The sequence below is a fragment of the Anolis sagrei genome, chromosome 7, assembly GCF_037176765.1.
Source record: "Anolis sagrei isolate rAnoSag1 chromosome 7, rAnoSag1.mat, whole genome shotgun sequence".
In the NCBI taxonomy this organism is placed as follows: domain Eukaryota; kingdom Metazoa; phylum Chordata; class Lepidosauria; order Squamata; family Dactyloidae; genus Anolis; species Anolis sagrei.
In genome coordinates this window covers 16,337,172-16,353,335 of record NC_090027.1, presented here as the reverse complement: position 1 = coordinate 16,353,335, position 16,164 = coordinate 16,337,172, and the positions used below count along the sequence as shown (strand labels likewise).

At 41.6% G+C, this 16,164-nt stretch overlaps 1 protein-coding gene across 1 annotated transcript; it reads right to left on the bottom strand.

Moving 5' to 3' along the window:
* Window positions 1-414: 414 nt before the first annotated feature.
* TGOLN2 (trans-golgi network protein 2) lies at window positions 415-13,311 on the bottom strand. The gene is made up of 4 exons (XM_067470693.1): window positions 13,065-13,311; window positions 7,648-8,783; window positions 6,331-6,414; window positions 415-3,654 (listed from the first exon to the last, which is right to left on the bottom strand). Exons 1-4 carry the CDS (start codon window positions 13,237-13,239, stop codon window positions 3,649-3,651), a joined length of 1,401 nt encoding a protein of 466 aa, XP_067326794.1. The 5' UTR covers window positions 13,240-13,311; the 3' UTR covers window positions 415-3,648.
* Window positions 13,312-16,164: the final 2,853 nt, after the last annotated feature.

Sequence of the window (16,164 nt, the reverse complement as noted above, 5' to 3'; positions counted from 1 at the left end):
ACCAGTCCATCCTCCAGAAAATAAAGCCCGACTGCTCATTGGAGGGAAGGAGACTAGAGACAAAGTTGAAGTACTTTGGCCACATCATGAGGAGACAGCAAAGCCTAGAGAAGATAATTATGCTGGGGAAAGTGGAAGGAAAAAGGAAGAGGGGCCGACCAAGGGCAAGATGGATGGATGGCATCCTTGAAGTGACTGGACTGACCTTGAAGGAACTGGGGGTGGTGATGGCCGACAGGGAGCTCTGGCGTGGGCTGGTCCATGAAGTCACGAAGAGTCGGAGACGACTGAACGAATGAACAACAACAACAAATATTGTAAACTGCTCCGAGCCTTCGAGGAGTGGCGGTATATAAAATTGATTAATAAATAAAAATAAATAAATTGATAAAATGAATTTCGAGAACCCAAAGAGACTGTGGCATATTCATTTATTTAAATTCACTTCACAGGGGAAAAGGCATACAAAGATTAAAAACAAGTCTAAACTTTTAAAGTGTCTCTTTCTTTTAAAGCTGACAGAACCAGAAACACACACTCGTGGATTCAAACAGGGAAGGGAGCGGACCTAAACGGTAAATAAGACACATTTGGCAAGAAAGCTATCCAGCAACAGAACACAATTCATCTCAATTTGAGGTAAAAAACCAAAAACAAAACAAAACAGAAATGCAATGCAGAGCACTGAACAATTTTTTCGCTATTTAAAACATTAACCTGGAAATCAAACTCAAAATGACACAAAAATTATAAGAAATAGAAGGCATTCCAGAAGGTAACTTAGAGGTTTTTAAGTCAAGTGCAAGAACCAAATTCACCCACCCCACCCATTCATCCACCACACATACTAGCTTTCTAGTAAGCTTTATTAATTTTTTAAACATTTGAAAACTGACCCATCTGATGCCTCATTTTGTTTCACTTATGACCAGGTCACAAGTAATTCCTAGCTTTTGTAGGTACCATTGAAACAAACAGCAGAAAAGTTCAACAGCGAGGAAAGGGGTTCACTCATAAAGAGGTCTTGTCTCTCATTTAATAATTTGATTAGAAACACATACAGAAAAATCAAAGGCCACAAACCAGACATCAGTATTGTGCCTGATTCACAATTTTCCTATTCTCTCATCCCAGTAGAAGTAAGGCTAACAGAAAAGCTGCAGCGTGCAAGAAACCAACACACACTAGGCCTGGTTCTAAAGTACATACAAAACTAAAGTTCTGGTGGTGAAAATGTCAGAACTCTTTCAAAATTTAATTATTATTTCATTATTGGTGATTTTTATGACAGAACCAATTTGGAACTGCCATTTATAATTAAATTTTGAGAGTTTTATTAGAGTTCTGACATTTTCACCACCAGAACTTTAGTTTTGTAAGCACTTTAGAACCATGCATTGAACAGGTCTACCACACACTTAAATCAACAAGCAAACAGGCTGCTTTGCACTGGAATTATAGGGCCCTTAAAGAATATTTGTACCTGGGTCAGATTTCGGACAAAGATTAAATTGTTACTATGCAACACATATACATGCACACCAACACATACAGTCCAGAACTGTCATTTTCTACAGTGCATTTGTGAACAATGCTTCCTAATACTACTCAAGTGCCCTTCACACTTAAAGAGACATCCTATATCGGGATTCTGGAGTGAACAAGCTGTAATCATATACTTGGGTTGAAGACAAAAGGTCTATTTAGTGGTAGAATGGTGAGCTGACAATACAAAGAAATAAGTGCTCTTAAACAGTTCAGCCTCTGAAAAAGATGTGAGAGGATATATTTCCATCCTAATATTATGATGTCAAGTGGTTGAGGAAGGCTCAGCTCCACTGCCAGACTCTTGGAACATCTTTAACAGGGCATTGCATTTGCAGTGTTTCTCAACCTGGGGATCGGGACCCCTGGAGGGGTTGCAAGGGGATGTCAGAGGGGTCGCCAAAGACTATCAGAAAACACAGTAGGTGAACTATAAATCCCAGCAACTACAACTCCCAAATGTCAAGGTCTATTTTCCCCAGCCTCCACCCACGTTCAAATTTGGGCATATTGAATATTTGTGCCAAATTTGGTCTACATCCATCACTGAGTCCACAGTGCTCTCTGAATGTAGGTGAACTATAACTCTAAAGGTCAGTGCCCACCAAACCCTTCCAGTATTTTCTGTTGGTCATGGGAGTTCTGTGTGCCAGGTTTGGTTCAATTCCATCGTTTGTAGAGTTCAGAATGATTGTTGATTGTAGGTGAACTGTAAATCCCAACAACTACAACTCCCAAATAAGAAGTGAGAGATTCTGTGTATGGGGAGAACAAACAGTGGAAGACACCGAACATTTTTTGATTGACTGTTCAGTGAGACAAATATTTACATCCAATATTATCCAACTGCAGGTCCCCCAACAGAAATGATATTCTGACATCCCTCTTGCAAGGTCAGGAAAGATCCAACATAATCAGAGTAAGCCTTTTTATTCTGAAAGCTATTAAGAAAAGATCAGATTTCCTGAAAGAAGAACCTGGAAAATTAAATTCTGACTATAAATAGAAGGTCAGCTGCTGTCCTCACCTTTTTGCCTTGTTTTTTTACTCGTGTTCCATTTTGAAATGGCCATATGACTGGTCGAATAAATAAATATTAGTATTCTTACAACTCCCAAATGACAAAATCAACCCCCTTCAATCCCACCAGTATTCAAATTTGGGCATATTGGGTATTTCTGCCAAATTTGGTCCAGTGAATGAAAATGCAGATATTTACATAACGATTCATAACAGTAGCAAAATTACAGTTATGAAGTAGCAACGAAAATAATGTTATGGTTGGGGGTCACCATAACATGAGGAACTGTATTAAAGGGTCGTGGCATTAGGAAGGTTGAGAAACACTGCATGATAGTGACCTTATTTGCTAAGATTATTTCCAAAGAAGCCTGGCAGAGAAAAACAGATCAAAATATTCCCAAATTCTTTCAAACAGTAGACTTCCAATCATGTTATCTTTGGTCTAAATATCAGAAATGGGCCAGAAACTGAACAAAAGGAAACCACGGAGTATGGTTATTCCTCCACGCCTGTCCTGATGTATCTTGAGATCATTTTTCAATATTGCCACCTACAGACGGAACGACGTCTAATAAGTATGCCCAGAAAACCACCCTTCAACTAGTGCAACGGATCAAAACAAGGAGCTGTTTTAATACACATTCCACAGCCTTCCTTCATGTCAACTCATACACGCTGCATCAGCTATGAAAGCAGTACAAGGAACCTCAAGAATTAAAGCTTGGTCAACAGACAAGGCACCCTCTAAGTACAACTCTCAGGTCAATACAGTCGATTAAGTTTCACATCACTTGAATGGGTGGACAGAGATACAGTAAGGTCCCTCGTTGTCTCTTCTGTCATAATTGGGGAGAAAACAATACAGGTCTCAAGAGCATGAAAGGGGTACAAACAGCTGAGGATTTCACCAAAGTGCATGTGCACAATTAGGAGCACTTCTGTTCTTCCTTCCCGCTCAGCACAGCCGAGAGGCGTCAAGCTGTACTACAAAAGGCAGAACACTGCTCAGGTTTCTCTAGGCTCATTTTCAGGACAAGTCCACACTGAACCAGTCATTAGGCTGGAACTTCTCGGTTTGACTTAGATCTAAACAAAAAAAAGAAGGAATTTTAAATTACTCAGTAAGACTGAATTATAAGTGAAGTGATAGCACTTTACATTAGCTTTAATTTGACAAAAATACTTGAATGTATTGTCGAAGGCTTTCATGGCCGAAATCACTGGGTTGTTGTAGGTTTTTTCGGGCTATATGGCCATGTTCTAAAGACATTTTCTCCTGACGTTTCGCCTGCATCTATGGCAAGCATCCTCAGAGGTAGTGAGGACTGTTGGAACTAGGAAAAAGGGTTTATATATCTGTGGAATGACCAAGGTGGGACAAAGGACTCCTGCCTGTTGGAATGCTGGACCACTCCAACAACCACCATGTCATACTACACAGAGAAGCCATTGAAATCCACAAGCATGTGGACAATTTCAACAGATGGGAGGAAACAATGAAAATGAACAAAATCTGGCTACCAGTATTAAAAAACTCTAAAATTACAACAGCACAACAACAGAGAGGAAACAAACAAGGACATCTAATCACCTCTCAACAAAGGATTGCTCCAGGCACTGCCAGGCAATCAAATGCTAATCAAGGTGGTCAGTTGAAACATTCACGTCTGGTTCCAACAGACAGGAGTCCTTTGTCTCACCCTGGTCATTCCACAGATATATAAACCCTTTTTCCTAGTTCAAAGAGACCTCACTACCTCTGAGGATGCTTGCCATAGATGCAGGCGAAACGTCAGTAGAAAATGCCTTTAGAACATGGCCATATAGCCCGAAAAAACCTACAACAACCCAAAAATACTTGATGTTGGGAAAGGTTAGAGGCACAGTGTGCATCTACACTGTAGAATTAATGTAGTTTGATACAACATGTTTTTAATTATTTTTATTGGTAAATAACGTAAAACTAAGAAATATTGGACATACAAATATTTAAAATATCGTATACATTCCTAAGGTATTTTCCTTATTACAGCGAAAGTGGGAGAACATCATAAAGAAAAAGTGTAAAGACTAGGAAAAAATAGAAGAAAGAAAGGGAAAAAAAGATAAGAAAAATATCTGACAGACATACATACACTAATTTTCCATTGTTAATTAACTCTTTTCCCACAAATTCCTAATAAAAGTGTCGCCTTGTGTGTGTCTATAAGCTTAACCGAGACATTTCTTTATCCTACGTTTACAATAATTTGTAATTGTTCTTTTTTTAGAAATTTAATAAAGCTACTCCAATCCGTTCTGTTTGTTCTTGGTCTATTTTGGGCAATTTTTTGGGTCAAGAGGTCCAACTTTTAACTGCCATGATTTACTGCTATGGAATCATGAGAGTTAATAGTTCTGTAAGAAGCGGGACTGTGGCGCAACTGGCTAGGTGTCAGCTGCATTAAGATCACTACTGACCAAAAAGTCATGAGTTCAAAGACTGCCCGGGTCAAAGTGAGCTTCCAACCAATTTGTGTAGCTTGCTGTCAACCTTTGCAGCCTGAAAAACAGTTGCATCTGTCAAGTAGGAAATGTAGGTACCGCTTAGTCAGGGAGGCTAATTTATGATGCCATAAAAATCTTCAGCAAGCATGCAAAGAATGAGGAAGTACTTCATCAGTGTCACAAATGGATGGTGAAGCGACAGCTCCCCTGGTGGCCAGAATACTCTCATAAAAAAGCTGGAATATTAAATAGCCTCTGTGTGTCTGTCTGTATATGTTGTGTGTCTATGGCATTGAATGTTTGCCATGTATATGTACATTGTAATCCACCTTGAGTCCCCTGCGGGGTGAGAAGGGTGGAACATAAATACTGCAAACAAACAAACAAACAAACAAATAAATGTAAAGCCTTCTCTGCCAAAGACTACTGGTATCTCCTAGGATATCATTGAACCAGGGCAGTTAAAGTGCATTAATTCTGTAGTGTAGATGAATCCTATGTGATTCAGTCCTTAGAAACGGAGGCAACTGGATTCGCAATGGCCATACAAACACCATGACCTGCCCAATTATTACTAAAGTTGAATATACCATATATCATCCAGATAGCCTAGAAAACTATACTGGGGCAGTCAGTGGTTGTGATGCATATTAATACCAGGTTGTTGTAGGTATTTTAGTGACCTGACTACCTCTGAGGATGCGTGCCATAGATGCAGGCAAAACGTCAGGAGAAAATACCTCTAGAACGTGGCCATATCGCCCGAAAAATGCCTACAACAACCCAGTGATTCCAGCCATGAAAGCCTTCAACAATACATATTAATACAATTTGCAAAGTCTTGAGGTCCTCAAGCTTTTAAACTGAATGTTGGGCAAAAATAAATCAAAGCCAAGAAGCATCTGATTTGGACTAAATCTACTTCTACTGACCAAAAAACTTAAAAATAGGCAGTGCCTCTCAAATAAGGAATCTGGTAAAATAATATGGAGGTTTAAGAGAACCAAATTTATTCTAGATGTGCTTATTTAAAAATACAATACAGTAATGTAAACCAGGAACAAGGCAGCAATTGCTATAAGCCATGAAGGACTGCCCCACAAACCAATATATAGCGATATATAGCATTATATTCTACATACATATACATTTCAAATTACAAGCTTCTGTAAGAAGCCATTTCAACTGGGATAAAATGGGGTAAAACTAAAACCAATGTGGAACTTGCATTTGTCTTCAGAAGAGCTGCTTAGAACTTACAATGCAGGATCTTACCTTTTGATCTAGTCGCTGATAGTCACTGGATTTTGGTCTTCGGATTACCTTGGACTTTTTCCCTTCTAGTGCAAAGGCAATGATCTTTGAAGGGAAAAAATAGGCAGATAAACAGAGTTTAAATTATGCATACTAGCATTTTATATTAAAATATGCAAGTCTGTCTGGTACATCTATTTATCTAATATTTTATTCATTTTTATATTTATTTTAATTTATTTACAGCATTTTTACTCCGCCCTTCTAACCCCCCCCCCCCCGGGGGGGGGGGGGGGAGCGGACGACTCAGAGCAGCTTTATCTAATACTAGCTGTCCCCTGCCACACATTGCTGTGGCCCAGTCTGTTGATCTGGAAAATAAAGTAATGAGAATATATGTAATTTCTTTTTGCTTGTGGGTAAACAGTATTTCTTGCTGTTTCTTTGTCAGTGTTATGTGGAGAGTGTCTGGTTTGCCCACCCTGGAACATGCAAGATATCATTGTCCTTCTTTAAAGGTCCCTTTTAAATCTATGATACTATATCTGTGTGTGTGAATCATATCTATCTATCTATGGCTGGATGGCTCTTTGTCAGGAGGACTTTGATTACGTTTTCTTGCCCGGATGAAGGGAGTTGGACTGGATGGCATTAAGTATTTTCTGTTGGTCATGGGGGTTCTGTTGTGGGAAGTTTGCCCCAATTCTGTCGTTCATGGGGTTCAGAATGCTCTTTAATTGTAGGTGAACTATAAATCCCAGTGACTACAACTCCCAAATGTCAAGGTCTATTTCCCCCAAACTCCATCTGTGTTCATATTTGGGCATATGGAATATTTGTGCCAAGTTTGGTCCAGATCCATCGTTGTTTGAGTCCACAGTGTTCTCTGGATGTAGGTAAACTACAACTCCCAAACTCAAGATCAATGCCCACCAAACCCTTCTAGTATTTTGTATTGGTCATGGGAGTCCTACGTGCCACATTTGGTTCAATTCCATCATTGGTGGAGTTCAGAATACTATAAACCCCAGCAACTACAACTCCCAAATGATAAAATCAATTTTTTTGAGTGATGGTCACTCCTTGGGTTAGTAGGTGTTTTGTGGTCAAATTTGGCAGCAATTCATCCAGTGGTTTTTGAGTTATGTTAATCCCACAAACGAACATTACATTTTATTTATATAGATGAAATTCTGCCAAAAAAAACACAAACAAACAAAAAACACCTTTTCTCTCCTCAAACATATGCAAAGGGGAAAAAAACCTCACTTCTGTCATCACAGCAAAAATTAACACATACTGGGAACAGGAAACACCAAGTGAATTCAAAACACCTACCTTCCTCTTATTGTGATAAGCAATGTATAGTGCAGCAACAACAATAGCTGTGGTCACCAAGTAGGCAAAGAAATGGCTATTTTCAGATCCATTTTTAGGGGCTGGACCAGCGGGTGAGGTCTTTGCTTCCTCCTTCTCAGGTTGAGAAGCTCCTGCAATCTCCTCTCCCACCTTATCATCGCCAGCCATGTCATCCTCCTCCAAACCATCCTCTTCATCATCCTCATCTTTAGAGACAGAAGTATCAGGTAGGTTATTTTCAACAGCAGTTGGCAATTTCCCATCTTGTACTGACTTTTCAGGAGTAAATTCTGGTTCAGTTTCACCAGGTTGAGGGGGCTTAAACTTTGTCAAGATCCCATTTTGGTTGTCTTCATTCTGATCTTCTTTTAGGGGAGGAGCTTCTGGTTCAGCTGCAGCAGATTTATTATCTTCAACTGGAAGTGGTAAGTTCTGAGTGTCCTTGACTTCACTAGAATCTGTTTTTTTGGAAAGAGAATCTGGAACATCAGGCTGAACATTTTCAAGAGTCTTCTTGTCTACTTTAGGATCTGATTTTTTGGAACCAGAATCTGGAACAAATGCATCAGGTGGAAGGCTTTTGGGAGTTTCCTGGTCTTCTTTAGGATCTGATTTTTTGGAACTAGAATCTGGAACAGATGCATCAGGTGGAAGGTTTTGGGGAGTTTCCTTGCCATCTTTAGAATCTGATTTTTTGGAAAGAGGATCCGGAACAGGTACATCAGGCTGAAGGCCTTTGGGAATTTCGTTTACATCTTTGGAATCTGTTTTTTTGGAATCTGGAACATCAGGCGGGCCTTTGTTTGACAAGTCGTCTCCTTCTTCCGCTTTATGACCTGGCTTTTGGGCAACAGAATCTAATTCAGATGTATGACTTTGGTTGCTATCAGCAGCAGGTGTAACATGTGAATCAGCCTGGGGAGGTTTGGCATTATTTTGCGAAATCCCACTTTCCTGATGTCTACTAAGCTCTGGATTCTGTACATGAGAACTTGGAACAATCTGTTCTCTATTTTTGGGTTTAATTGATTTCTGACTTTCCTTACTGTCAGTTTGATCGGTCTTTGAGGTTTCTCCAGATGGGGACGTTCTGGATTCATCATGTGATGTGAGTACTGCAATGCAAAAAAATTAAATTAAAGATACCCACAAAAGTACAGGCAGCCATTTCCACATTGTATGCTGAACGGTGCGCCATTTAAACTTCATGCCAACCCATTTGACACCTCATCTTCATAACTCTAGGAACATATGCAACATTTATTAACTACGTTTTATTGAAATGCCATTAAGGCACAGGCAGGAACTGAATACTGTATTTTAAGGGGTGCCTGGATTTCTTTATTTTAATATAATAATAGGGGGTGAAGAAATGTCTTGTGGCACCTTAAAGATGTCATCTTGGATATAAAGCAAACTTGTAATACACGTAAAACATGTTTTAATCTATTCTTCTATCTTGGGAAAAATATGTGCGCTCATCTTCCCCGTTTTTCAATGTTGCATTCTTGTTTCAGCTTTAAAATTTTCCCCACCATGACAATGACTATGACCTAGTCCTGTCCAGTTGTTCAGTATGTCTGTTCATTTGAGGTATTGATAATGTGCTTCTGCCAGACAGAGTCCCTAAAACAATGGAAATACATTCTCAGTATTTACCAGTTCTCCAAAAAGGAAATACAAGAAGAGTGAAAATTCCTATATTAATCCATTTCCACATCCAAAAGACCCCATTCTTATACACACAAAACAAAACAAAATCCTGTGTCACGTTAAATATTAAATTTGTTTGTGTTAGGTTCTAATATTGTTTTAACATGTAGGATTTTTCTGGAGTTATAATGTTGGTACTTGTTTGCTTTATGGAGATATTGAATGTTTGCCATTGTATGTTGGAGTCCGCCCTGAGTTTAAGAACTTCAGGAGAGGCCCTGCTCTTGATCCCACCACCATCGCAAACGCGGTTGGTGGGGATGAGAGGCAGGGCCTTCTCGGGAGTGGCCCCTCATCTGTGGAACTCTTTCCCCAGGGACATCAGGTTAGCCACCTCCCTCCTGTTCTTTCAGAAGAATATTGAAGAATTGGCTTTGGGACCAGGCGTTCGATTAGTGGACAGCAGCCATTGGAAAGATTGGGATACTGTGACATTGAATTATCCCCAGACTTGGTTTTAACTGGTGTGACTAATCTGTTGTTTTCATGAATTGTTTTAATGTATTTTTTGACTATTTGTATTATGACAGCATCGTATGGTGCTTATGTGAGGCCGTCCTGAGTGTCGTCCCCCCCCCCCCCAACTTGGGGGAGAAGGGCGAGGTAAAAGTGTATGAAATAAATAAATAATAAATATGTGGAAAATATTCTATTTATTTATACCAAAGGATAAAGCTTCCATGAATAAAGCTTCTGAATATCTGATATTTATTTCCAATCATTTTACTATTAAGGGACACATGAATGGCTTATATATGATTAATCTCTCTCTCTATATAAAAGGCAATGTATGTATGGGTTGTTGTAACGTATGGATATTTCCCGGTCGGATTATACCACATTGCCTGTTGCTAGGTGAAGTGGCCCTTCGCGTTTATGAGGGAGGAAAGAAGAATAGAGCCACTGAGAGACCCTCGTTGCTATGGAGACGACCTTGGCCCTCTCAGAGCTGGAGAAGGGAGAAAGTAGGTAAACAGCGGCCTCAATGTCACCCGGGCAGTGCCAGGTATGTGTGTATATATATATGTATATAGCCATCCCCTGCCATGCATTGCTGTGGCCCAGTCTGGTGATTTGGAAAATAAAGTACCGTAATGAGAAAGTGTTGGTTTCTAATATATGTAATTTCTTTATGCTTGTGGGTATACAGTATTTGATTATATTTTCGTGCCCTGGTGAAGGGAGTTGGACTGGATCGCCTTTTCTATTGGTCATAGCGGTTCTGTGTGGGATGTTTGCTCCCAATTCTATCATTCCTGGGGTTCAGAATGCTTTTTGATTTTGGTAGCAATTTGTCCAGTGGTTCTTGAGTTATGTTAATCCCACAGACGAACATTACAGTTTTATTTATATAGACTAGGCATTCCCTGCCATGCGTTGCTGTGGCCCAGTCTGGTGATCTGGAAAATAAAGTAATGAGAAAGTGTTGGTTTCTAATATATGTAATGTCTTGATACTTGTGAGTAAACAGTATTTCTTGTTGTTTCTTTGTTAGTGTTGATGTAGAGATTGTCTGGTTTGCCTACTAGGGAATATACAACATATAACTGTCCTTCTTCAGGGGTCTCTTTCAAATCTATGATACTATTATCTGTCATATATGTATATATGTGTGTGTGTGAATCATATCTATCTATATTTATGGCTGGATGGCTCTTTGTCAGGAGGGCTTTGATTATGTTTTCTTGCTCTGGTGAAAGGAGTTGGACTGGATGGCCTTAAGTATTTTCTGTTGGTCATGGGGGTTCTGTGTGGGAAGTTTGCCCCAATTCTATCATTCGTGGGGTTCAGAATGCTCTTTGATCGTAGGTGAACTATAAATCCCAGTAACTACAACTCCCAAATGGAAACGTCAATTTCCCCCAAACTCCATCTGTGTTCATATTTGGGCATTTGGAATATTTGTGCTAAGTTTGGCCCAGATACATCATTGTTTGAGTCCACAGTGCTCTGTGGTAGTAGGTAAACTACAACTCGTATCTATTTGTGTTTATATGTGTGTTTCCATATATATGTGTGTGTGGGTGTATAGATGTTTGTATATATATATGTGTGTGTGTGCATATATGTGTATATGTATATGTGTGTGTGCATATATTTGTGTATTTGTTTATATGTGTACATGCATATTGTGTATATGTGTGTTCTTGTCTATATGAATATTTGTGTATATGTATATGTGCATATATTTGTGTATTTGTTTGTTTATATGTGTACATGCATATTTTGTATATGTGTGTGCGCATATATTAGTGTATTTGTTTGTTTATATGTGTACATGCATAATGTGTATATGTGAGTTCTTGTCTATATGAATATTTCTGTGTTTATGTATATATGTATATCTGTGTGCATGTGTATATGTATGTGCATATATTTGTGTATTTGTTTGTTTATATGTGGACATGCATATTTTGTATATGTGTGTTCTTGTCTATATGAATATGTGTGTGTTTATGTGTATATGTATATGCATGTATATCTGTATGTGTGCATGTGTATATACACACACACACACATGTGTATGAGTGCATGTGTATATGTATATGAGTGTATTTGTATATGTATATATGGTGTATTTTTTGGATTTTTAAGTCTGTTCCGCTGGGTTTGTGTGTGTTTTAGGGATGATGGACACTTGTTGGACTGTTACGTGTATTGTGTCCAAATTTCGTGTCAATTCCCCCAGTGGTTTTTGAGTTATGTTAATCCCACAAACGAACATTAAATTTTTATTTATATAGATAGATAACACACACACACACACTACCGTAGTATATTAATAAATATGAGATGAACTTTCATGGTGGACTCATCAGCCACAGAAATGAACAGAAGCCTTTGATGATGCTGCTCTATCTCCATTGCCTACTGTTAAGAGCCTAGGTGTCATTTTGAATTTGCAGCTGACGATGGAGGCTCAGGTTGCTGCTGCCAGCAAACAGGCCTTTTTCCATCTACGACAAGCGAGGCAACTGGCACCTTACCTGTCGGATGAGGCTCTGGCAACAGTCATCCATGCCACGGTCACATCTAGGCTAGACTATTGTAACGCCTTGTATGTTGGCTTTCCTATTTCTACGACCCGAAAGCTCCGTATTGTTCAGAATGCTGCAGCCAGGTTACTCACAAAAACGCCCATGAAATGCCATATAACACCAGTGCTGCGGCATCTACACTGGCTCCCAATTGAGCATCGTGGTTTGTATAAGATGCTGGTCCTGACCTTTAAAACTTTATTTGGCCAGGATCCATTGTATCTTAGAGACCGCCTCTCCTTCTACCATCATCGGAGGTCGCCACGACCATCCCAACGCGATCTGCTCAATATACCGGGTCCTAGAGAAGTGCGCTTGGAAAGCACCAGACGCAGATGGGCCTTCTCTATTTCTGCCCCTGCCTTGTGGAATTCCTTGCCGCCCTATTTCCGAGCCATGCGCGACTTGGGGCGTTTTGTCCTGGCGCTTAAGACCTGGCTTTTTACTGGAGCATTTGACTCATGTTAATTTTAATATTTGTATGTATGCGTTTTATCCTGTGTAATTCCTGCAGTGTAAATCGCCTGGAGCATCTCGGATGGAGGGCGATTAATAAGTAATTAGAGATGAGATGAGAAGCGAAAGGGGAAGGGCAGGGAAACATGGGGGAAACATGGCCCGAGAGCCACCTCCTCGCGCTCTGACCTGGGCCCTCCTTTGCGGCCTCCTCCGCCTCTGCTTCCTCCGCGCCGCCGCCTGTTCCTCCTCCTCCTCCTGCTGCTGCTTCTCCTCCGCCGGGCTCCAGCGGCGCCGAGGCACCGAAGGCGGCCACTTGGAAGAGGAGGAAGAGCAGAAGGAGGCACCGCCGCGCGCTCGCCATGCCGGCCAAGCCCAGACTCTTTTCCGCTTCCCGCAACACCTCCACACGGGAAAAGGAAGTCCGTTCACGTCACATCCGCCGAGGGAGACTCCCCGAGCTCTGGTCTCCACTCTCGCGAGAATAGGAGGCGCCCTGTCACAGAAAGGGAGGGAAGGAGAAGGGGGCGGGGCTTCGTCGATGAGGCGCCCTAGAGCTACGAATGAACTAGAGTGCTGTAACATGCTTTGATTCTTCACTTGAGCATCTCATCAGGTTCCTTCATGGCTATATATATAGAGAGAGAGGGTGCATCTTCTAAAGGCCAATGAAATTCATATTAAAATTCTATAAAGCCACAAGGATAATAGCACATTTTATTTATTTATTTATTTACTTTGCTTCTATACCGCTGTTCTCAGCCCAAGGGTGACTCACAGCGGTGTACAACATGGGAAGAACAAAATACAAAACACAGTATAAAAACAATTCTCAAACCATTATGCAAAAAACATACAAAAAGCATTATACAAAACATTGTCATTACTACGAAACCATTCAGCATCGTCTCATTGTCTAAACCACAATCCAATATCATTTTCCGTTATTCCATTCCTATAGTCATTACCAATCATTGCACTTCTTGTTCGAACGTCTTCTTGAACAACCAGGTTTTTAATTTTCTGTGGAATATCAACAGGGAAGGAGCCTGTCTGATGTCCATGGGAAGGGTGTTCCACAGCCGAGGGACCACCACCGAGAAGGCCCTATCTCTCGTCCCCGCCAGCCATGCTTGTGAAGCAGGCGGGATCGAGAGCAGGGCCTCCCTGGAAGATCTCAAAGTCCTGGTGGGCTCATAGGTCGAGATGCGGTCGGATAGGTATCTTGGGCCAGAACTGTTTAAGGCTTTATAGGCCAACGCCAGCACCTTGAATTGGGCCCGGTAGCAAATTGGCAGCCAGTGGAGCTGGTACAACAAGGGGGTTTTATGCTCCCTACGTCCCGCCCCTGTTAGTAACATGGCTGCCGCACGTTGGACTAATTGAAGCTTCCGGGCCGTCTTCAAAGGCACCTCCACGTAGAGAGCATTGCAGTAGTCTAAACGGGATGTAACCAGAGTGTGGACTACTGTGGCCAAGTCAGACTTCCCAAGGTACGGGCGCAGCTGGCGCACGAGCCTTAGCTGTGCAAAGGCTCCCCTGGTCACCGCCGAGACCTGGGGCTCCAGGCTCAGCGACGAATCCATTTTCTTCACAACTGTCTAGGATACTCTGCTTGAAGTAATATATTAGAGTTGAAAACCCGTTGCTAGGTGAAGTGGCCCTCTGCGGTGTCACTGGTTTAGCTGTTGCTAGGTGAAGTGGCTTTCTCCGATGCCACTGGCCTGGTTGTTGCTAGGTGGCCTTCTGCGGTGTCACTGGTCTGGCTGTCGCTAGGTGAAGTAGCCCTCTGCAGTGTCATTTATCTGGCTGTTACTAGGTGGCCTTCTGCGGTGTCACTGGTCTGGCTGTCGCTAGGTGAAGTAGCCCTCTGCAGTGTCATTTATCTGGCTGTTACTAGGTGGCCTTCTGCGGTGTCACTGGTCTGGCTGTTGCTAGGTGAAGTGGCCCTTTGTGGTGGTGCTAGCCTTGCTGTTGCTAGATGAAGTGGTCCTCTGGTGTCACTGGCCTGTCTGTCGCTAGGTGAAGTGGCCCTCTGCAGTGCCATTGATCTGGCTGTTGCTCGGTGAAGTGGCCCTCTGGGGTACCACTAGCCTTGCTGTTGCTAGGTGAAGTGGCCCTCTGCATTGTCACTGGCCTGGTATCACTAGGTGAAGTGGCCCTCTGCAGTGTCATTGATCTGGCTGTTGATAGGTGGCCCTCTGCGAGGTCACTGGTCTGGCTGTTGCTAGGTGAAGTGGCCTGGCTGTCGCTAGGTGAAATGGCTCTCTGCAGTGTCATTGATCTGGCTGTTGCTAGGTGAAGTGGCCCTCGGGGGTACCACTGGCCTTGCTGTTGCTAGGTGAAGTGTCCATCTGCAGTGTCACTGGCCTGGCTATTACTAGGTGAATTGGCCTTCTGCGATGTCACTGACCTTGCTATCGGTAGGTGAAGTGGCCCTCAGCAATGTCACTTGGAAAGAATTGTGAGGCATACAAAGTGAATGGGGGAAAGAGCCATAAAGAGGGACACATTGCCATGGAGATCTTGTGAGGTAGGCCCTCTCAAGAGCTGGAGAAGGGAGAAAGAGAAGGAAATAAAAAAAGGGGGGGGGCGAAGGGGTGAGAAAGAAGGCATGACAGTAGTGTAACAATACCTTAGTAATGCCAGGTATATACGGTAACATGCACACATCACTACAAAAACACACCTTGCAATGTACTGAGAAGGTATAATAAGAGACAAGAATGTCGCAATTTCATAAACAGATTATTGACAGGTGGTGATACACATATTACCAGACCTACTACAGGTGTCTGTGGCCAGGCACATCAGCCCTAGTGGAAGATTGTTGTGCGTGAAGGAGGAGAAATACAACGCCTCGCATGTCTGTGAATTGGGCGGCCTGCAAAACTCTCTTGTTCCAGACAGCCATGTAAGGTCTGCCAAGTTTGTAAAAGTCAGCTCCTTAAGTCTCTAGAAATAGACTCAGCTAAACAATTATCACATAGCACCATCTTGTGGTCTCCGTCATATTTTTTTTCTTCTGAGATCATGAAAATCGTGGATGAAATCCTTCTTACAAATTAATTGATGGCTTGGAAATTGTCGGTTTTTGTGATCTCATTGAGGTGGATTCCCCTCGTTCAATCTGTTCTATCCCCAGCCTTGCCCAAAGAAGAGGAATAGCTTAGTTCGCTACCATTGTTATTGTTATGTGTCTCTAAATAATTTCCAATTGATGATGACCTTAAAACCAACATATCATTGGGTTTTCTTGGCAAGATTGGTTCAGTATGAGGTTGCTGTC